We start from the raw sequence: 23453 nt of genomic DNA, 5'->3' as shown, positions 1-23453 counted from the left end.
AACTTTGGTTATATTTAAAGTGTATTTTATTCTTATTTTGAGAGCTTGTAATATTTTAGATCTGTGTCCAAACTTTATTTAAAAAAATGCTGAAAATAGATTGTATACATTTAAAGACGAAACATTGTGTTTTAGGTGACTACGTACGGTATATATTATTAATTGTTCGTTTTAAAAGTTCAGCTTTTTCTCTATCTATTCAAATGTTTTGCTGTTTTTTCTTACATTTGTACTGTTGTTTTTGACGTTGTTACTTGAAAACTTTTTACATTTTAGCAGACACATTACGTATATTTGCACAAAGTATCGGCCTGAATTTAACTCGGTATGGGATTGGAAAGAGAATCAGCGGTATCGCACGTGACTTGTGCGGAGAAAGATGTTTTATAACACACTGTGGTTGTCTCCTAGGTGTGGATGTACTGTCGCCTATACAGAACACTGGAGCGTTTCCACAGGCCTGAAATCCTGGAAGCAGCCAAAGCCGGTACGTGCGTTCATGTCTCACGTCAATCGTCTTCAGGAGATCGAACACGAGTGTGTTTGTGGCGTCGCTGATTGGTTTCCTTTACTTTGTTTGAAAGTACAAACAAACTCTTATGTCGCTTCTTTTTGTCAAAAGGCGGACCCGCCTGCAAGTGGAAGGGGAGGGATGGGTGTTGTTTACATTTTGCTTAACTCTTGAGTCTTCTTCATTTAAAACTATGTTAAAAGTTCAAAGCGAGAAAAAAACGGACACACTCTAAAAAGTGTTATAAGTATACTTACAATGCTTTACATTTTCCAACAGCTTCAAACCTATCCATAGACATGTTTTGATATATTTGGAATGTTGATGTTTTTTTTGTACAAATAAATACAAAAGAAAAAAAAAATATTATTGGAAAAACACCAAATATATAATATTTACACAAATGAGTTGCAAAGTGGAATACTTTGAATGAGGCGATTACAGCCTTAATTCACAAAAACACAGATTTTGATGCATTATTATTTTTTCCAAAAACTCACTCCTTAGCCAAAAAATGGACGTGCTCAAAAAAGTGATAAAACTAAGCCATCCTTTTTTTTTTCCTTTTTTTTTTAACTTTCAACGCTTTAATTCTTTCAACAGCCTCAAACCTATCCATAGATGTGTTGTTTTGAAACATTTGTAATTGTCACGACCCGACGAGGACTCTGGACACAGATGCAGGATTACTGAAAACAGTTGTTTATTCTCAGAAGGGTTGGGGTCCAAAACGGGAGAAACAAAACAGGCTATCAAAACAGACCTAACCTGACTACTAAACTAACAAAAATATTAACAACTCAAAACGCTCCGGCTATGGAGGGAAAAAGGGGCTAAAGAACATAAACTAACTGTTACTCCCTCCGAGGTCTTAATCAAGGCTCAAGTTGTTCGTTTTTCTCAAACAGACATTTATTTTCAGCCATGCCTTCTCCTCGTAACAACGATGCCAACACAATGCCAAAATAATGCCGTCAGAACTAATAAATAAGAAAAAACAGAACTTACAATTAGTCTGACATCCAATAACATACAACACATTGAACATTATCAATAGTAGCCTCTCTTCTGGAATAGTTCCAGTAGAGTTTAAACATGCAGTGGTACGACCTCTGCTTAAAAAACCCAGCCTCGACCCCTCTCTCCTCTCTAACTTCAGACCTATCTCTAATCTTCCATACATTTCCAAAATATTAGAGAAGGTTGTCTACAGTCAGTTGTTGCCCTTCTTAGAGGATAATGGTATCACTGAGCTGTTCCAGTCCGGTTTTAAAGCCCTCCACAGCACAGAGTCAGCGCTTCTAAAAGTTTTTAACGATATCCTCCTGTCCACTGATTCTGGTAAATATGTTGTCCTGGTGCTTTTAGATCTGTCTGCTGCGTTCGACACCGTCGACCACGCCACCTTAATCACTCGTCTTGAGAACTGTGTGGGCATTAAGGGCGCCGCCCTCAACTGGTTCCGGTCGTACCTAACCGACAGGAGTTTTTGTGTAAAAGTAGACAGTTTTATGTCGTCCACAGCTCCTTTACCACATGGGGTCCCCCAGGGCTCAATCCTTGCCCCAATTTTATTTGCGCTTTACCTTCTCCCCCTTGGTTCTATTTTTAGGAAGTACAGTATTGCATTTCATTTTTATGCCGATGATTGCCAGATTTATTTTCCCATGGCACAAAATAACACGGTTCAACGTCTTATTGACTGCCTGCACGACATCAAAGTCTGGCTTTCAGCTAACTTCCTGAGCCTAAATGAAGACAAAACAGAAGTTATGTTGTTCGGTCCAAGTCGCTCTCCCTCCCCCAACGTTGACCTCGGCACTCTGACCCCGTATCTCAGCGACTCTGTCACAAACCTGGGGGTAAAGTTTGACTCAGATTTTAAATTCGAAAAACAAATCAGCAGCGTCGTTCAAAAAAGCTTTTATCAATTACGCCAAATAGCGAAAGTGAAACCGCTTCTATCAAGACATGATCTTGAGAAATTAATCCACGCTTTTATCTCGACTCGTCTTGATTACTGTAATGCCCTGTATGTAGGCATTAGCCAGGCCTCCCTCGCCCGCCTGCAGCTCGTGCAGAACTCTGCTGCTCGTCTGCTAACACAGACCCGCAGACGTGAGCACATCACCCCTATTTTAGCGTCCCTTCACTGGCTCCCTGTGCGTTACCGAATACATTTTAAACTCCTTTTATTTGTTTTTAAATGTCTAAACAACCTCGCGCCAACCTATCTCTCCGACCTCCTTCAGCCTTACTGCCCCACCCGATCCTTAAGATCAGCCGATCAGCTGCTGTTGACGGTCCCTGACACAAGGCTGAAGCTTAGAGGTGACAGAGCTTTCGCCGTTGCTGCTCCCAAGCTCTGGAACGACCTACCCCTGAGTGTTAGACAAGCCTCCTCTCTTCCTGTTTTTAAATCTCTCTTAAAAACATACTTTTATTCCATGGCTTTTAACACTGAGTGATATCCATCCTGCAATGGCGCCCCATAATACACCTGCTGTGATCCTGTTTTTATGTTTTTATGTTTTTATTAATTCTATTTTAATTATTTATTTTTTTATCGTGTTCTGTTTGTGTTGTGTTGTGTTTGCTCGGTACTCGTTTTATCTTTTAACCTGCTCATTGTACAGCACTTTGGCTACCCCTGTGGTAAATTTTAAATGTGCTTTATAAATAAAGTTGATTTGATTTGATTTGATTGATTTCACATACATATCAGAAAGAATCATACCTCATTGGCCTCACAAACTCTGAGGGAATAAAGTTTCTTTTCAAGCCGAGACTCCATTAACCTCTTCCATCATATGTTTGCTGTCTCATGCTGCTTCCCTTATTCCGTCACATATTAATTGTCCCCCCAACAATGTGACTAAACCGGAACAAAAAATATGTTCCTCTCCAATTTACATGAGTTTTGTAACAAAAATAAAGTTAACTTATACTTGCATGAAATTACCAAAGAAAATACATTTTTAATCACATTAAATGTAAATATGAACTTATATTTATACAGTGTATTTATTTACTCTAACCAACTATGAAATTATACAACATATACAATGTGCTTCTGTCAGCAGCTACACTCCCACCAAATCTAATGTGTTTTCCCTTTTCAGACTAGTGTGGGTCTATTCTGCTTCTAACAGTGTAACTGTCTTGTGGATAGGTCTGTCCAAGTGTGTCTGCTTGTTGAGTCGTGTGCCATGGTCATCTAATGTAGAGTCACTGATTAGAAGCTGCACTTTGCGCACACATCCATCTTCACTTGGATACACTGCAGTGACCTTAGTGAGTTTCCAATCGTTTCTGGGTGCTGTGTCATCTTGTATGAGCACTATATCATTGATTTTGGCATTCCTTCTTGTCTTCTGCCATTTCTGTCTTTGCTGTAGGTTCAACAAGTATTCCTTTCTCCATCTGCGCCAGAACTCATTGGCGAGATATTGCACTCTACGCCATCTCTTGCGTAGGTATAGGTCTTCCTTCACAAATCTGGTGAGCCTTGCAATAGCTTTGACAAATCTCGACCAGCTGAAGAACTTCTCAAAACGTTCTTCCAGAGAAACCACCTTGAGTGTGCGGTGTACGACAGCTTTGCGTATTTCTGGGTCTCCTGCGTCAATTCCTCCCACCTTGCACTCTCCACTGGGTAGCTCTCCTTTCCAGAGAAAACTTGACCCACTGAACCAGTTTGAGGTGATGAGATCTTTGGCCTTGAGTCCACGCGACACATGGTCTGCAGGATTGTCCTCTGATGCAACATACTTCCACTGTATGGGTTTGGTACTCTCTCTGATACGTTGGATGCGGTTCGCTACGAACACATGAAAGCGTCTTGCCTCATTGTTGACATATCCCAAGACGACTTGTGAATCTGTCCCGAAGAATTCTTCGACATTCAGCTCCAACTCTGTATTGAGCATGTCACTTGTACGCACTGCAACGACTGCTGCAGACAGCCCCAACCTTGGTACTGTAGTGACTTTGGTAGGTGCTACTCTGGACTTGGCGAATACAAGAGAGCAATTGATTGCTACTGGGCCATTCCAAAATTTGCACAAGACCCCCACCAGCGGGTTGGTCAATTCTGGTCCGGTCAAAAGGTAATCATTCAACAAGACTCCTTCATACTTCACCGAACAATCGAAGACCACTCTTATTTTTCCGGGCTTTTGGGGGTGGTACACCCCATGATGTGTAATGTACCAGGCAGGACCCCTGTACAGTTTTTCATGAGGCACCTTTTCTGCATCTCCGCGCTCTATTGTTTCATTCATGAACTTTGTGTAGTCTTTGTGATACTGTTTGTCTCTTTCAAATCTTTTCTTCAAACACTTGAGTCGATGTTCTGCACATTTCTTGTTGTTCTGTAAGTTTGGTCTGTCTTGTTTGAAAGGCAAAGGTAGTTCACAATGACCATCTTCTTGCATTTTCACTCCTCTTTCCATTATTGAAATGAACCGCAAGTCTTCTTGGGAGAAATTAGAGTCTTCCACTTTCTTTTCGTTGAAATCAGACTCAAGCACTTTAATCACATTCAACGGTGTGATTACTTCTTTGACTTGGGTGCGACAAATGTAGTGCACTTCCTTCAACAACTGATCAGATGGTGAATTGGGTGTCACTTCCTTGACAACAATCCTGTGGCTGCATCCAATTGCATCTCCATAGTCAACACATGGATCAAGTCCTCCAACTATGGTCCAGCCAAGATCTGTTTTCTGAGCAAAGGGCTCATTGTCTCTTCCTGACACGACTTCTCTGGGTACCAGAGCTTGTGAACAGTTGTAACCAATTAGCAGACCAACATCGCATTCAATTAGAGGGGCGATCTCATCAGCGAGGTGCTCTAAGTGAGGCCATGCTCTTGCTGCGTTCGGAGTGGGAATGTGACTTAGATTGGCAGGGATAAACTCTCTTGTATATGTCATGGAAAGAGGGATTCTCTTTGACGAGTAGAAGCCTCTGACTTGTAGATCTGTCAGCTTTTGACTAGGAATGACTGTGTCTTTGGATGACAGTGTGGAGAGCTTTAACTGCACATTTTTCTTGTCTGTGTCCAAAACATCTGCCTTTTCTTGCAGAACAAATGTTGTGTCACTTTGACTGTCTAAAAGAGCGTAAAGCAATAGTTCTTTTTCTGGATTACTTGTTGTGGACAACCACACTGGAACAATTGTGGATGTGAGGTCAGTATTGTCACTTTGGATAACACGGTTTGAGATAGCCTCATTTGGTGTTTCTTGACTTGGTTCCTTAGTTTGTTTGGTTTCCTTTGACTCACTTGTCCCCTTTGTTTCCCTTTGGATGTCCTTATTCTTTCTTGACTCTTTGTCTCGTTCTTCATGTAAGCATGTTGGGTGTTTCCCCTTACATGTGTTGCAGATACTTTTCTTTTCACATTTCTTTGAGATGTGTCCAGATTTAAGACAACCAAAACACAATCCCTTGTCTTTTACAAATTGCACTTTTGCAGCGTTCTCCTTCTCCATGAACTTTCGACATGTCAGAATGTTGTGATTTGACCTTTCACAGAATTCACACTTCAGTGTAGCGGTTTTCTCTTCCGTACTGCTTGTCAATGTCCTTGCTCCAACATTCCGAGTCATTGGAGTTTTCACTTTCTCTTTCTCTGAATCATTTGCCTTGAGAGCACTTAGAGATGTCACTGGGTTGCACGCGATCCTGGCTTCCTTTTCTACAAAGTTGACAAAATGGCTGAATGTAGGAAATGAACCACACTGATCTTCAATCTCAACTACTTTACGATTCCATCTTGCCGTAGGCCAATCAGGAAGCTTGCTGAGCATTCTCTGGTTCTCATAGCAGTCATTTAGAATTTGAAGACTCCTTATCTGTAGCATTGCCACTTCGCAACCTTTGAGAAAGTCTGAGAACTCTCTTAGTTCCACATTATCCTTGGTTCCAATTCTTGGCCATGCTGAGAGCTTATCTCTGAAAGCTTTGGCGATTACAAATGGACTACCATATCTTTCTTCCAGAGTGTTCCAAGCTGTACGGTATGCCATTTCTGTTCCGAGCAGAAAGTAGCTTTCAACTGCCTTTCTCGCAGGACCGCCAACATACTTTCGGAGGTAGTAGATCTTTTCAGCCACTGGGATGCTCTTTCTTTCAATCAGTAATTGAAAATACATTTTCCAGTCCTTGTACTTGATGGGGGAAGAGTGGATCGTGAGATCGACAGGCGGATCGGTGCGGCGTCTTCAGTAATGCGGACGCTGTATCGATCCGTTGTGGTGAAGAAGGAGCTGAGCCGGAAGGCAAAGCTCTCGATTTACCGGTCGATCTACGTTCCCATCCTCACCTATGGTCATGAGCTTTGGGTCATGACCGAAAGGACAAGATCACGGGTACAAGCGGCCGAAATGAGTTTCCTCCGCCGAGTGGCGGGGCTCTCCCTTAGAGATAGGGTGAGAAGCTCTGTCATTCGGGGGGAGCTCAAAGTAAAGCCGCTGCTCCTCCACATCGAGAGGAGCCAGATGAGGTGGTTCGGGCATCTGGTCTGGATGCCACCCGAACGCCTCCCTAGGAAGGTGTTTCGGGCACGTCCGACCGGTAGGAGGCCACAGGGAAGACCCAGGACACGCTGGGAAGACTATCTCTCCCGGCTGGCCTGGGAACGCCTTGGGATCCCCCGGGAGGAGCTGGACGAAGTGGCTGGGGAGAGGGAAGTCTGGGCTTCCCTGCTTAAGCTGCTGCCCCCGCGACCCAACCTCGGATAAGCGGAAGAAGATGGATGGATGGATGGATGGATGTACTTGATGGGATCTCCACTGAAAACTGCGGGCTCTGGAACCGGTAGACGGCTAATGTTGATGGACTCTGCCAAGGCTGTTGCCAGTGCTGTTATGCCATCTTCTGGTGTTTTATTGCTAGCAGGTTGCCCTCTTGTGGTGTCTTTTGGTATGAATGGTTGTGCATATGGATTGCAACCTGAAGATTCAATTTTCACTTCAGAATGTCTTACTGGCTTGGATGGTAGCTTTCTTGGTGTGCTCCTTCCATGCAGAAGATCTGACAATTCCTCGTCTGAGTTGCCTTCTTGTTCATACACTTCCAGTCGCGCTTTTGCAGCATTCATTTGCTTTACCTTTTCCAAGCGTTCAAGCTCCCTCTTCTTTCGTTCCATTTCTTTCTCAAGCATTTCGAGTTCACTTTTGCCACGTTCCATTTCTTCTAAGACCAACAGAGTGGCTTCAGCTGCAGCTACTTCTGCTGCTGCGTCTTGCCTTTTTGCAGACAGCTGACTTGAACGTCGACTACTTGAGTTTTTGAATCTTTGCGACGATGCTAAAGTAAACGTTGAGCGAGTTTCACTCCAGTGAAATGACCTCTTGTCTTGATCTCGCTCATCTTCTTCTGCTGCAAGATTTTCTTGTGCTTGTTGGAAAACCTTATGAGAAACTGCATCACATGTGTCAACTCTGCGGCGAGTGTTTCCATCAGGAGTTTCATGACTACGTAGTTCTTCATATGCTTGCATGACTTCACCAAAAGTTTCTTGTATCTGAGCAATGTGATCGTGCAAGCTTGCTATATCAGATGCGTCAAGAGCTCTTTTTGCTTGTTTGGCAGTAGATTTCCATTTTTCATAACTGGTGTTGAATCGAGCTTGAAGCTTGCTCACCATTTCCTCATGAAACGCTTGGCCTTTCTCAGTGAGCTTTCTGGGTCTTGTACTTTTCCTTAAGCCCTCTTCTTTCACTGCTTGACTTGTGCTCGGCTCATGGGGATTTGGGGTCGCAACTTCTCCAGGATCTTCTTGCAGCAACACCACAGCGTGTTGAGTGTCAATGTGTTCTTGGTCAGACATGTTGCCAGCCTATTGATTTTGTGTTTTAGCTTAATTTGGTTTGAATATTAGCCAACTTGAAAGTTTGGATGAAAATGTATTAACTGTAGTTGAATAAAAATTTAAATGTAGGATAACTGTCAACTTAGATATGTTTAGGTTTGCTTTTTCTTTCAAAAATAAAGTTTGTGTATTATGACAGTATTTTTAGTTAAAGTTTATCTTCTTCCACTTGTTATAAAACACACATACATTTCAATGTCAAAAATGTATTATAAATGTGCCTATTAAATACCTTGATGTGCTCTTTTAAATTGCCAAAACCAAAACAAGCAATTAATTTAAGATAAGCTTTGCAATGATAATCACCTTGTATCATACAAGCACTTTCTTAACTTAAATAATTACTTCACACCACAGCAGGATATCCCTTTTAGCATTTAGAAAGTCCCTTTTCAAGTTAGCAGGTTAAACCAACATTCACATTTAACTTGTTTTAAATGTGTTACTTGGTGTTGAGTTAACCACGCTGCACCGTTGGACCCTGATTGCTTCTGGAATGTCCGTGCATGCGGCTTCTTTCCTTTGAAGTTTGAGAGTGACGTCACTCATCAAAGAGCTGCTCGTTAACGGCTCCGCCCCAGCGACAGGCTCCCTCTCCGTCTCTCTTTCTCTTCAGCGCGATGTAGGCTGAGTTCTGACTGTTACTCCCTCCAAGGTCTTGATCAAGGCTCAAGTTGTTAGTTTTTCTCAAAGAGACATTTATTTTCAGCCACGCCTTCTCCTCGTAACAACGATGCCAACACAATGCCAAAATAATGCCGTCAGAACTAATAAATAAGAAAAAACAGAACTTACAATTAGTCTGACATCCAATAACATAAAACACATTGATTTCACATACATATCAGAAAGAATCATACCTCATTGGCCTCACAAACTCCGAGGGAATAAAGTTTCTTTTCAAGCCGAGACTCCATTAACCTCTTCCATTATATGTTTGCTGTCTCATGCTGCTTCCCTTATTCCGTCACATATTAATTGTCATCCCAACAATGTGACCAAACCGGAACAAAAAATATGTTCCTCTCCAATTTACATGAGTTTTGTAACAAAAATAAAGTTAATCTTTGCTGTGGCAAAGGAACGCTGGAGGTACGCACAAGATGATACACTCTGGCAAAGGACAGAAGGAGGATCAGACATTTATACACATGAGGGAGGGTGACACAGGTGGGCGCAATCAGGAGAGACATCAGACCAGGGAAACAGGAGGAAGGGCAAGTGACCTGAAACGAGAGGGAGAGTCAGCATTTCAAAATAAAACAGGAAATGACAAAACATGAAACCAGACGAAACCCAGACCAGACTTCACCCAGGTGTGACAGAAACCCCCTTCTAGGGCCGACTCTTGACGGCCCAGGGACCTCAGGGTGGAGTCTATAGAAGTCCTGGATCAGGGAGGGGTCATCAATGTTCCGTTGGGGTACCCACTGTCTTTCTTCGGGACCGTACCCCTCCCAATCCACCAAAAACTGTCTACCTCGACCTCTGTTGCATACCGCTAACAGTCTCTTGACCCGGTACAGAAGGCCTCCATCTGCTGCTTCCAGCGGCGCGGGGGGTTTGGTGGCTGGGAACATAGGGTTCTCTTTGGCTTGGCTGACGTGGAAGATAGGATGGGCACGGAGCGACTTGGGTAGACGTAGGCGTACTGCTGCAGGACCGATGAACTTGGCGATGGGGAAGGGGCCGACGAATCTGGGCGCCAATTTTTTGGATGGCACCTTGAGGTGCAGGTCTTTGGAAGCTAGCCATACTCGCTGTCCTGGCTGGTAATTAGGTGCTGGGCGGCGCTTCCGGTTGGCGGATTTCTTGACCCGATCTCCTTGGCGAGCAAGCACTTGTCGGGCCGCAAGCCAGATGCGACGACATCGGCGCACCAAGGCGTGGGCGGAGGGAACGGGAACCTCTGGCTCTGAGTCCGGGAACACTGGTGGTTCGTAGCCGTAGACACACTTGAAAGGAGAAAAGCCAGTGGCAGAGGTGGGCAAGAAGTTATGGGCGTATTCCACCCAGACCAGGTGGGAACTCCACGTTGTTGGGTTCTGGGACACGAGGCATCGGAGGCCGGTTTCCAATTGTTGGTTGAGGCACTCGGTCTGGCCGTTTGCCTCCGGGCGGTATCCTGATGTCAGGCTGGCTGTAGCTCCAATGAGTTTGCAGAACTCCCTCCAGAACCGTGAGATGAATTGCGGCCCCTGGTCCAATGCAATGTCTGTGGGAAATCCATGAATTCTAAAAACATGCTGCATCAGTATCTGAGCAGTCTCTTTGGCTGTGGGCAACTTTGGCAAGGCAATAAAATGTGTCATCTTGGAGAATCGGTCGACCACGGTGAGCACCGTGGTGTTACCTCTTGAGACCGGTAGGCCCGTGACGAAATCCATAGAGATGTTCGACCACGGTCTGGAGGAAATGGGCAGAGGCTGTAGCAGTCCAACACGTGACCCCGAGGATGTTTTATTGCGAGCGCAGACCGGACACGCCTCGATGTACTCCCGGACCCCCGCCTCCATAGATGGCCACCAGAACAGCTGTGAGATCATTAACATAGTTCTCCGGAACCCCGGATGGCAAGTAAGCAGCGAGGTGTGAGCCCAATGGATCACCTGTGGGCGCAGATTGACAGGGACAAATAAGCGATTCTCTGGGCACCCATTAGGTGGAGGGTTCTCATCGTTGGCGTGTCTTACTTCTTGTTCTATCTGCCAAGTGACCGCTCCAACCACACAGTTCAGTGGAAGGTACCTTGGCAACAAGCTCAGGGTCGTAGAGGCGTGACAAAGCGTCTGACTTGACATTGCGGTACCCCGGCCTGTAAGACAACGTGAAGTTAAAACGATTGAAAAACAATGCCCACCTGGCCTGACGTGAATTTAGTCTCTTGGCTTGTCAAATATATTCCAGGTTCTTGTGGTCAGTCCAAACTATGAATGGATGCTGTGCCCCTCTAACCAATGTCGCCACTCTTCCAGTGCTATCTTGACCGCCAGCAGTTCCCTGTTACCAACATCATAGTTACGTTCCGCAGGGCTCAGCCGGCAAGACAGAAAGGCGCAAGGGTGGGTTTTCCCGTCTGCCTCCAATCTTTGGGATAGAACCGCCCCAACTCCCTCATTCGACGCATCCACCTCGACCACAAATTGGCGTTGTGGATCTGGCAGCACAAGGATGGGTGCAGTCGTGAAGCGGCGCTTGAGATCCTGGAAGGCCCTCTCCGCCTCCAGAGACCAGTAGAAGCGCACCTGTGGAGAAGTCAGAGCATGGAGAGGGGAAGCTATCGCGCTAAAGCCTCTGATAAATCGTCTGTAGAAGTTGGCAAAACCAAGGAATTGCTGAACTTTCTTACAACTATCAGGTGTTGGCCACTTGGCCACCGCGCTAACTTTAGCCGGATCCATTTCGACTCTTCCAGGGGCTACAATGAAGCCCAGGAAGGAAATGGTGTCGGCATGGAACTTGCATTTCTCAGCCTTTACATATAAGTTGTTTTCCAGGAGTCGTTGTAAAACCTGGCTGACGTGGTGCCTGTGAATGTCCAGATTGTCAGAAAAAATTAATATGTCATCAAGATAAACAAAAACGAAATGGTCCAAAAAGTCTGAGCACATCATTAATCATTGCCTGGAATACAGCAGGGGCATTAGTTAGACCAAAAGGCATTACCAGATATTCATAGTGGCCACTAGGAGTGTTAAAACCGGTCTTCCACTCATCACCCTCCCTAATGCGAATGAGATGATAAGCATTGCGCAAATCAAGCTTTGTGAAAACCTTTGCCTGCTGGAGCTGATCAAAGACTGATGACATTAATAGAAGGGGGTACCGATTCTTTATGGTTGTGTCGTTGAGAGGACTATAGTCTATACATGGTCGCAGGGTCCCGTCTTTTTTATCTACAAAGAAGAACCCTGCTCCAGCAGGTGACGATGAGTGACGGATAAGTCCCGCCTTAAGCGAGGATTCTATGTAATCCTTCATGGCTTGTTTCTCCGGACCTGAGACCGTGTACAGGCGCCCCTTGGGGATGGTCGAGCCGGGAATGAGGTCTTTTGCGCAATCGTATGGACCGTGTGGTGGGAGTGACGTAGCTTTAGCCTTATTAAAGGCTTCCTTAAGGTGGTGGTAGCAGGGAGATGTAGAGGTCAAATCTGGTTCCTGTAGTTCTGTGGTAGAATGAGCAGAAACAGAGTTTATATTCATGGCAGTCTTTACTGGAGCACTACCCCTTGTACATTTCCCCCCCACAGTTCCTTCCCCACCCCTTGATCTTGCCTGTGGGCCAGTCTATGTGGGGATTGTGGTGAATGAGCCACGGATGTCCCAGTGCCAGGGTGCGTGCAGGTGAGTGGAACAGGAAGAAGTTCATTAGTTCATGGTGGTTATCAATGTCTATGGATACGGGTTCTGTGATGTGGGTGATCAAGAATAAAGCACTACCGTTAAGGGCGCTAGCTCTAAGGCGTGGTGTGATGACTCTGGTTCTCACTCCCAATTTCTTGGCTAAACCCCAGTCCATCAAGCTCTCATCAGCTCCTGAGTCAATTAAAACGTCTAATTCCATGCTAATTGAGTGGTTGGTTACCTTAATAGGTTTCAAGACACTCAAAGTAGCACTTGAGGCAGGGACCTGATTTCCTGCCTTGACCGACTTGGAAAGGCAGGCGGCCACAAGATCCCCCACCTCCCCACAGTAGAAACATCGCCCCTCGTTGAGGCGACGCTGGCGCTCTGCCAGGGAGAGTCGTGCCCTGCCCAAATGCCTGGGCTCCTCTACACTCTCGAATGGGGAGGCCGTACTGTTGATTGAAGACCTGGAGCATAGCTGGCGGTGATAGGAATCTGTGACTGGCGACCTGAATCCGTCGGGTGGCCTTCTTGGAGAAGCTTGAACTCTCGTAGACGTTGATCTGTCCGGATGGTGAGAGCGATGAGGTCGTCCAGGTCCGCAGGTAAGTCTGTGGGTAGCAGTCGCTCCAGAACAGCCCCTTGAGGAAGACGTAGAGGGCCGTAGTGTTCCATCCGCTCTCTGCAGCCAGGATTCGAAAATATATGGAGTAATCTGAGACTGATTCTCTCCCCTGACGAATCCCACTGAGCTCTCTAGCCCTTTCACGCTCAGAAGAGACAGGGTCAAAAGTCTTTTGGAGAGTCTCTGTAAAGTCTCGGAGTGAGCTGCATATATGAGAGCCCCTGGACCACTCGGCCATGGCCCACTTCCTTGCTCTCCCAGCCAAATAAGAGATCATAAACGACACCTTAGCTCGATCAGTGGGAAATGTGTGGGCTCAAAATGCATCTCACAGTTCATGATAAATTCCTTGCATTGTTCAGGTTTGCCCGCAAATCGTTCAGGAGGGGCCAATTGGGCTCCAACTCCACTATGAATGGTGGTGAGTACCTGAGTCATGGTGGCTGGCTGCGGCTCAGGCACAGGGGGTGCGGGACCAGGCCTGGTCATTTGGGTGAGCAGAAGTTGCACCTGTTCCGCAAGTTGGCCCACCTGGGTGGTAACAGCGGTCCTGAAGTCTTCTTGGGTACGAGCGATCCCCTGGATTCCCTGGCCCAAAACTGCCACCCGCTCCTCATCAGCGGAGAGGCGGGATTCCTGCGCGTGAAGCGCCGCAGCCCACTGCTTCAATCCTGCTGTGTCCATACTGGCCAGAGTGTACTGTCACGACCCGACTAGGACTCTGGACACAGATGCAGGATTACTGAAAACAGTTGTTTATTCTCAGAAGGGTTGGGGTCCAAAACGGGAGAAACAAAACAGGCTATCAAAACAGATCTAACCTGACTACTAAACTAACAAAAATATTAACAACTCAAAACGCTCCGGCTATGTAGGGAAAAAGGGGCTATAGAACAAAAACTAACAAATACAACAAAAGGCACTCCAATGGAGGCGATGCTAAGAAGCTAATCTTACCTGAGAAAAGGTTACAAACAAAGAATCTCCCGTGGACCAACAGTACAAAAAAAACGTGGCAATGGCTGTAGACAAGGCTGTGGCAAAGGAACGCTGGAGGTACGCACAAGACGATACAAAACACTCTGGCACAGGACAGAAGGAGGATGAGACATTTATACACATGAGGGAGGGTGACACAGGTGGGCGCAATCAGGCAATCAGGAGAGACATCAGACTAGGGAAACAGGAGGAAGGGCAAGTGACCTGAAACGAGAGGGAGAGTCAGCATTTCAAAATAAAACAGGAAATGACAAAACATGAAACCAGATGAAACCCAGACCAGACTTCACCCAGGTGTGACAGTAATGGTTTATTTTCTGTTTTATGCTGTTTTAGTTTAACCCCCCCCCACAAAATATACAATATTTCCAAAATGGAATGGCAAAGTGGAATACTTTAGATAGGTAATTGCAGCCTTTAATAGGTCAATAATTAGTTTTGATGCATTATTATTTTTGAAACAATGACAGTTTTTCCCAAAAGCTCATACTATACCTCCTTAGCCGAAGAACAGTGATACAAGTTAGTCATATATTGATTTTTATTCTTTACTTTCAACGCTTTATATTTTTAACAGCTTCAAATGGGACGGCGTGGCGCAGTGGAAGAGTGGCCGTGCGCGACCCGAGGGTCTCTGGTTCAATCCCCACCTAGTACCAACCTTGTCATGTCCGTTGTGTCCTGAGCAAGACACTTCACCCTTGCTCCTGATGGGTGCTGGTTAGCGCCTTGCATGGCAGCTCCCTCCATCAGTGTGTGAATGTGTGTGTGAATGGGTAAATGTGGAAGTAGTGTCAAAGCGCTTTGAGTACCTTGAAGGTAGAAAAGCGCTATACGAGTACAACCCATTTATCATTTATTATTTAAACCCAATTGTATATATTAGAGATGCGCGGTTTGCGGGCACAACCGCGGAGTCCGCGGATTATCCGCGGATCGGGCGGATGAAATTAAAAAAAATTAGATTTTATCCGCGGGTCGGGTCGGATCGGGTCGGGCGATTGAAATTAAAAAAAATTAGATTTGAAATAGATTCAGGCGGGTGGCAGTTAAACCAATTCGGAAATATATATACATAGTTAAATGTTGTTACCCACATACGAAAAACGAGCAGGCACCTGCTGCATATGCCACAACAGAAGAAAAAAAAAGAAAAGAGATGGACACTTTTACGGAGCGGAGAAGGGACGCCTCGCCGGGGTCCGGGACCGAGGCCCCTTCCCCCGAGAGGGCCCCACCTGGAGCCGTAGCTGAGGCGATCCGCGAGAAGGGCCCGACGCACGTCCAGGGTCACTACCGCGCCCACCGCACCGACACCCCGCCTCGTCCGCCTTCGCCGCGGCCGGCGTCACGCGCAGCAGGTAAGCGGCTTACCTGCCCGCCACCCCCGTGGCCGGGGGCTCGTAACAGGGGTCACTCCGCGCGCTCCGCCCGCGCAGCTTACCTGCCCGCCACCCCTGTTGCCGGGGGCGCGTAACAGGGGTCACTCCGCGCGCAGTGCGCTCAAGAAAGGGGTGGGGCTCACCCTGGTTGATATAGAGAGCAGGACGGCGGCCATGGAAGTCGGAACCCGCTAAGGAGTGTGTAACAACCCACCTGCCGAATCAACTAGCCCTGAAAATGGATGGCGCTGGATCGTCGGGCCCATACCCGGCCGTCGCCGGCAGCGAGACGCGCTTGGAGGTGCGCTCAGCGCGGCTCCCATATGATTGCGCACTGGTGTGCGTCTGGGTCGTGACAGCGTGGCACGCGAAAGTGTGTGCTGCATTGGATCAGTCTCCTTTCTTTAACAGGCAAAAGCTTTATAACCTCACCATACCTGCCAACTTTTGAAATCAGAAAAACCTAGTAGCCAGGGTCCAAGGGCCGCAGGCCCCGGTAGGTCCAGGACAAAGTCCTGGTGGAGGGTTCAGGGCTTCGCCCCCCGACGCAAAATGATTATTAGCATTCATCCATCCATCCATCCATCCATCTTCTTCCGCTTATCCGAGGTCGGGTCGCGGGGGCAGCAGCCTAAGCAGGGAAGCCCAGACTTTCCTCTCCCCAGCCACTTCGTCCAGCTCCTCCCGGGGGATCCCGAGGCTTTCCCAGGCCAGCCGGGAGACATAGTCTTCCCAACGTGTCCTGGGTCTTCCCCGTGGCCTCCTACCGGTCGGACGTGCCCGAAACACCTCCCGAGGGAGGCGTTCGGGTGGCATCCTGACCAGATGCCCGAACCACCTCATCTGGCTCCTCTCGATATGGAGGAGCAGCGGCTTTACTTTGAGCTCCCCCCGGATGACAGAGCTTCTCACCCTATCTCTAAGGGAGAGCCCCGCCACCCGGCGGAGGAAACTCATTTCGGCCGCTTGTACCCGTGATCTTGTCCTTTCGGTCATGACCCAAAGCTCATGACCATAGGTGAGGATGGGAACGTAGATCGACCGGTAAATCGAGAGCTTTGCCTTCTGGCTCAGCTCCTTCTTCACCACAACGGATCGATACAGCGTCCGCATTACTGAAGATGCCGCACCGATCCGCCTGTCGATCTCACGATCCACTCTTCCCTCACTCGTGAACAAGACTCCGAGGTACTTGAACTCCTCCACTTGGGGCAAGATCTCCTCCCCAACCCGGAGATGGCACTCCACCCTTTTCCGGGCGAGAACCATGGACTCGGATTTGGAGGTGCTGATTCCCATCCCAGTCGCTTCACACTCGGCTGCGAACCGATCCAGTGAGAGCTGAAGATCTTGGCCAGATGAAGCCATCAGGACCACATCATCTGCAAAAAGCAGAGACCTAATCCTGCAGCCACCAAACCAGATACCCTCAACGCCCTGACTGCGCCTAGAAATTCTGTCCATAAAGGTTATGAACAGAATCGGTGACAAAGGGCAGAATCGGTTATTAGCATTCAGACAGGTTAAAATGTTGCTAAAACCATCACTTTTCTATCAGTCACAGTGACTTTTCAAAACAAAAATATTACAGCAAAAATCATATGGGTTGATTGGTATTTTTATTCTGTAAGCTAACTTCAATAGTTTTAAATTATTTTGACAGTCAATGCCAGTTATCCTGTCAACCTTTCACAAGACTTCAATTTGTTAATTGAAAGTATAAACAGTATAAACACTTTTTACAGTAAACAAATGGTAAAACAGTACTAAACAATTCCATTAAAAAAAAAATTGGTGTCATTATTAACTTTCTGTCCAAGCTTGTATAATCTACTGCCTTGTTCAATTGTAAAAAAATATTCTGTGCCTAAAATTCACATTTCTATCACAATTATCATACTGTAAACATGGTAAGCTAACTTCATTAAAATTAATAGTCCTGTCAATAGCATGGAATTACAATTCAAATGTAGTTTTTTTGTAAGCCTTTCAAAAGAATTAAAAATATGAAAAATTAATGAAAATTAATTGAAGCCATCAGACACTTGAAAAGTGGCACATCACATCTCTAATGTAATCATTTGAACTTTTCAACAGAAATAGCACTGCAAAAATATTAAGGACATACTTCTGTATTTTGGTAGTTATGCTGTCAACATTTAACAAGATTTCTTCAACTTGGACTTGAAAGCATAAATAGTATAAACACTTTTAACAGTATGTTGTGCTGTGAAATACAGCCGACAGGATTGCGCACCAAACACGAAGCAAGGCCAAAGCGCATGCGGTGCAGGAGAACAAAGGACTTCTTTCATTTAAGGTTTGTGATAAACCATCAAACTCATTCGTTAAAAGGACTCTATAGTAATATAAAGCGAATTTTTCTTGACATTATCATGCAAGAAAAGTTTATTTTTGGGACCGCGATCACCGCGTAATGATTTTTAAAGGTTGCATTACAAACATTTAACTGTCCCATGTGATCAGCCAGTGCGATTGGAAGTCCATGCTCAATTATTGCCTCCGTAAATAAAACTTCGGCATTTATCACATCCAAAGAATCTGTTTGGGCGACGAAAAACGTTGAAAGTTTTCCACTTGTATCGCTAGCAACGGCATTAGACTTGTGTTTTTTTGTCCCAAAGTGGTCTTTTACATCGCTAATTCCTCCGTGTCCGATCGAAAAATCTTGTCTGCACAAGGTGCAATTCGCGTAGTTTTCACCCTTTTTTTTTTTTAAATTAATGAAAAACCGTATTTTTTATCACTGCAACCGTAACCCGGAATAGGTTGATGAAAACCGTACGAATTACGGGAAAACCGGAGTAGTTGGCAGGTGCCTCACTAATGCCTTGCATCGTCTATATTAGATATAACGGGCGGGTGCGGGCGGATGGCGGGCGGGTGCAGTTCTGATCAAACGTTACATCGGGTGGATGGCGGATGGTTGACGACTTTCTGATGCGGTTGCGGATGAAATATTTGCCTATCCGCGCATCTCTAGTATATATATATTAAGTTTATATATATTTATAATGTATTTTTTTAATGTTTTATGGTAATTTTGTAAAAAAAACAATACAATTTTATTTTGAGTGAACCACAAAAGATGCAATATTTCAAATATTTTTGGGGGGAGTGGGGTGGTCACGAGACGGAGTGCTTCTAAATGGGGGAAGGGTGTGGATGGGTATTCTTTACATTTTACATTACATTTTAGCCTGCTTAGTGGCTTAGACCTTAGAGTGTCCGCCCTGAGATCGCTCGGTCGTGAGTTCAAACCCCAGCCGAGTCATACCAAAGACTATAAAAATGGGACCTATTACCTCCCTGCTTGGCACTTAGCATCAAGGGTTGGAATTGGGGGTTAAATCACCAAAATGATTCCCGAGAGCGGCCACAGCTGCTTTTCACTGCTCCCCTCACCTCCCAGGGTGTGGAACAAGGGGATAAGTCAAATGCAGAGGGTAATTTCACCACACCTTTAATGTGTGTGGTGAAAGTGCCTCAGTGGTACTTTAACTTTTAACCGGTACTAGTACTTTAAACAAAAACAAAAAAGGTTACAGGTTAGAAAAGCTTATTCTGGTTGCATGAAGATGGCCTTAAAACGTCTTTTTGACTATTTATATAAAATAAAATAAATTAAATTAATTTTTTTTTTTAATTATGCTTGTAGTCATATATATTATTTATCACTTATTTGAAATTGTAATAATGTTTTGTTTTTTTCATCGATTTTTGAAAATGATGAATCGATTTTGAATCTCGAAGAAGAAGAATCGTGATTCGGATGTGAATCAATTTTTTTGGTGCACGCCTAGTTTAGAGGGCTCTGATTACTCGATAAATATAGTATGCTAATTAGCCAACGCTAATGATCCCGATCTTTCTACTTGTGCTAGATCTTTATGTGGCGGTCCAAATGTACAAACCCCGTTTCCATATGAGTTGGGAAATTGTGTAATATGTAAATATAAACGGAATACAATGATTTGCAAATCCCTTTCAACCCATATTCAATTGAATGCACTACAAAGACAAGATATTTGATGTTCAAACTCATAAACTTTTTTTTTTTTTTTTTGCAAATAATAATTAACTTAGAATTTCATGGCTGCAACACGTGCCAAAGTAGTTGGGAAAGGGCATTCTCACCACTGTGTTACATGGCCTTTCCTTTTAACAACACTCAGTAAACGTTTGGGAACTAAGAAAACACATTTTTGAAGCTTCTCAGGTGGAATTATTTCCCATTCTTGCTTGATGTACAGCTTAAGTTGTTCAACAGTCCGGGGGTCTCCGTTGTGGTATTTTAAGCTTAATAATGCACCACACATTTTCAATGGGAGACAGGTCTGGACTACAAGCAGGCCAGTCTAGTACCTGCACTCTTTTACTATGAAGCCACGTTGATGTAACACATGGCTTGGCATTGTCTTCCTGAAATAAGCAGGGGCGTCCATGGTAACGTTGCTTGGATGGCAACATATGTTGCTCCAAAACCTGTATGTACCTTTCAGCATTAATGGCGCCTTCACAGATGTGTAAATTACCCATGTCTTGGGCACTAATACACCCCCATACCATCACAGATGCTGGCTTTTCAACTTTGCGCCTATAACAATCCGGATGGTTCGTTTCCTCTTTGGTCCGGAGGACACGACGCCCACAGTTTCCAAAAACAATTTGAAATGTGGACTCGTCAGACCACAGAACACTTTTCCACTTTGTATCAGTCCATCTTAGATGAGCTCAGGCCCAGCGAAGCCGACGGCGTTTCTGGGTGTTGTTGATAACGGTTTTTGCCTTGCATAGGAGAGTTTTACCTTGCACTTACAGATGTAGGGACCAACTGTAGTTACTGACAGTGGGTTTCTGAAGTGTTCCTGAGCCCATGTGATGATATCCTTTACACACTGATGTCGCTTGTTGATGCAGTACAGCCCGAGGGATCGAAGGTCACGGGCTTAGCTGCTTACGCGCAGTGATTTCTCCAGATTCTCTGAACCCTTTGATGATATTACGGACCGTAGATGATGAAATCCCTAAATTCCTTGCAATAGCTGGTTGAGAAAGGTTTTTCTTAAACTGTTCAACAATTTGCTCACGCATTTGTTGACAAAGTGGTGACCCTCGCCCCATACTTGTTTGTGAATGACTGAGCATTTCATGGAATCTACTTTTATACCCAACCATGGCACCCACCTGTTCCCAATTTGCCTGTTCACCTGTGGGATGTTCCAAATAAGTGTTTGATGAGCATTCCTCAACTTTATCAGTATTTATTGCCATCTTTCCCAACTTCTTTGTCACGTGTTGCAGGCATCAAATTCTAAAGTTAATGATTATTGCACAAAAAAAAAACGTTTATCAGTTTGAACATCAAATATGTTGTCTTTGTAGCATATTCAACTGAATATGGGTTGAAGATGATTTGCAAATCATTGTATTCCGTTTGGGCAGCACGGTGGTAGAGGGGTTAGTGCATCTGCCTCACAATACGAAGGTCCTGAATAGTCTTGGGTTCAATCCCGGGCTCGGGATCTTTCTGTGTGGAGTTTGCATGTCCTCCCCGTGACTGCGTGGGTTCCCTCCGGGTACGCCGGCTTCCTCCCACCTCCAAAGACATGCACCTGGGGATAGGTTGATTGGCAGCACTAAATTGGCCCTAGTGTGTGAATGTGAGTGTCAATGTTGTCTGTCTATCTGTGTTGGCCCTGTGATGAGATGGCGACTTGTCCAGGGTGTACCCCGCCTTCCGCCCGATTGTAGCTGAGATAGGCTCCAGCGCCCCCTGCAACCCCAAAGGGAATACGCGGTAGAAAATGGATGGATGGATGTATTCCGTTCATATTTACATCTAACACAATTTCCCAACTCATATGGAAACAGGGTTTGTATGTGTGGCGGGCCGCCAGGAATAGATCCATGTACCAAACGCTGCTGATCATGGAGCAAACTGATCATGTGACTAAGCAAAATAAGAACATGAGTGTGGTGTGTTGTGCTGGGAATCAGGTTTCTCTTTCGTAACATGCCTCATCATGTTGATGGTTGCTGAGTGTCCACATGTTTGATTGCTGGAATCTAAAGCAAACAAGTCTGCACCATGATAAACGGTCACATGGTTGCCACTTTGATCCGGGTCCGTCACCAATATTGATCGAGTTGGTCAGGAGTGTCCAAAACTTTTTGACTAGGGGGGTTGCATTGGGCTGAAAAAGGTATATATACAGGTAAAAGCCAGTAAATTAGAATATTTTGAAAAACTTGATTTATTTCAGTAATTGCATTCAAAAGGTGTAACTTGTACATTATATTTATTCATTGCACACAGACTGATGCATTCAAATGTTTATTTCATTTAATTTTGATGATTTGAAGTGGCAACAAATGAAAATCCAAAATTCCGTGTGTCACAAAATTAGAATATTACTTAAGGCTAATACAAAAAAGGGATTTTTAGAAATGTTGGCCAACTGAAAAGTATGAAAATGAAAAATATGAGCATGTACAATACTCAATACTTGGTTGGAGCTCCTTTTGCCTCAATTACTGCGTTAATGCGGCGTGGCATGGAGTCGATGAGTTTCTGGCACTGCTCAGGTGTTATGAGAGCCCAGGTTGCTCTGATAGTGGCCTTCAACTCTTCTGCGTTTTTGGGTCTGGCATTCTGCATCTTCCTTTTCACAATACCCCACAGATTTTCTATGGGGCTAAGGTCAGGGGAGTTGGCGGGCCAATTTAGAACAGAAATACCATGGTCCGTAAACCAGGCACGGGTAGATTTTGCGCTGTGTGCAGGCGCCAAGTCCTGTTGGAACTTGAAATCTCCATCTCCATAGAGCAGGTCAGCAGCAGGAAGCATGAAGTGCTCTAAAACTTGCTGGTAGACGGCTGCGTTGACCCTGGATCTCAGGAAACAGAGTGGACCGACACCAGCAGATGACATGGCACCCCAAACCATCACTGATGGTGGAAACTTTACACTAGACTTCAGGCAACGTGGATCCTGTGCCTCTCCTGTCTTCCTCCAGACTCTGGGACCTCGATTTCCAAAGGAAATGCAAAATTTGCATGGTTGGGTGATGGTTTGGGGTGCCATGTCATCTGCTGGTGTCGGTCCACTCTGTTTCCTGAGATCCAGGGTCAACGCAGCCGTCTACCAGCAAGTTTTAGAGCACTTCATGCTTCCTGCTGCTGACCTGCTCTATGGAGATGGAGATTTCAAGTTCCAACAGGACTTGGCGCCTGCACACAGCGCAAAATCTACCCGTGCCTGGTTTACGGACCATGGTATTTCTGTTCTAAATTGGCCCGCCAACTCCCCTGACCTTAGCCCCATAGAAAATCTGTGGGGTATTGTGAAAAGGAAGATGCAGAATGCCAGACCCAAAAACGCAGAAGAGTTGAAGGCCACTATCAGAGCAACCTGGGCTCTCATAACACCTGAGCAGTGCCAGAAACTCATCGACTCCATGCCACGCCGCATTAACGCAGTAATTGAGGCAAAAGGAGCTCCAACCAAGTATTGAGTATTGTACATGCTCATATTTTTCATTTTCATACTTTTCAGTTGGCCAACATTTCTAAAAATCCCTTTTTTGTATTAGCCTTAAGTAATATTCTAATTTTGTGACACACGGAATTTTGGATTTTCATTTGTTGCCACTTCAAATCATCAAAATTAAATGAAATAAACAT

At 45.2% G+C, this 23453-nt stretch overlaps 1 protein-coding gene across 6 annotated transcripts in view; it reads left to right on the top strand.

Annotated features, from left to right (window-relative positions):
* Window positions 1–23453, top strand: part of renbp (renin binding protein) — an 85565-nt gene that overhangs the window by 43206 nt on the left and 18906 nt on the right. For all 6 annotated transcript variants that reach the window (XM_061987883.1, XM_061987893.1, XM_061987900.1 and 3 more), the window contains one exon: window positions 412–487. In XM_061987883.1, coding sequence (XP_061843867.1) covers window positions 412–487 — 76 coding nt within the window. The remainder of the gene's footprint in view (window positions 1–411; window positions 488–23453) is intronic.

Source organism: Nerophis lumbriciformis, linkage group LG01, assembly GCF_033978685.3.
Source record: "Nerophis lumbriciformis linkage group LG01, RoL_Nlum_v2.1, whole genome shotgun sequence".
Classification (NCBI taxonomy): Eukaryota; Metazoa; Chordata; class Actinopteri; order Syngnathiformes; family Syngnathidae; genus Nerophis; species Nerophis lumbriciformis.
Note: the sequence above shows the minus strand (reverse complement) of the source record. Positions and strands in the feature narration are given on the sequence as shown.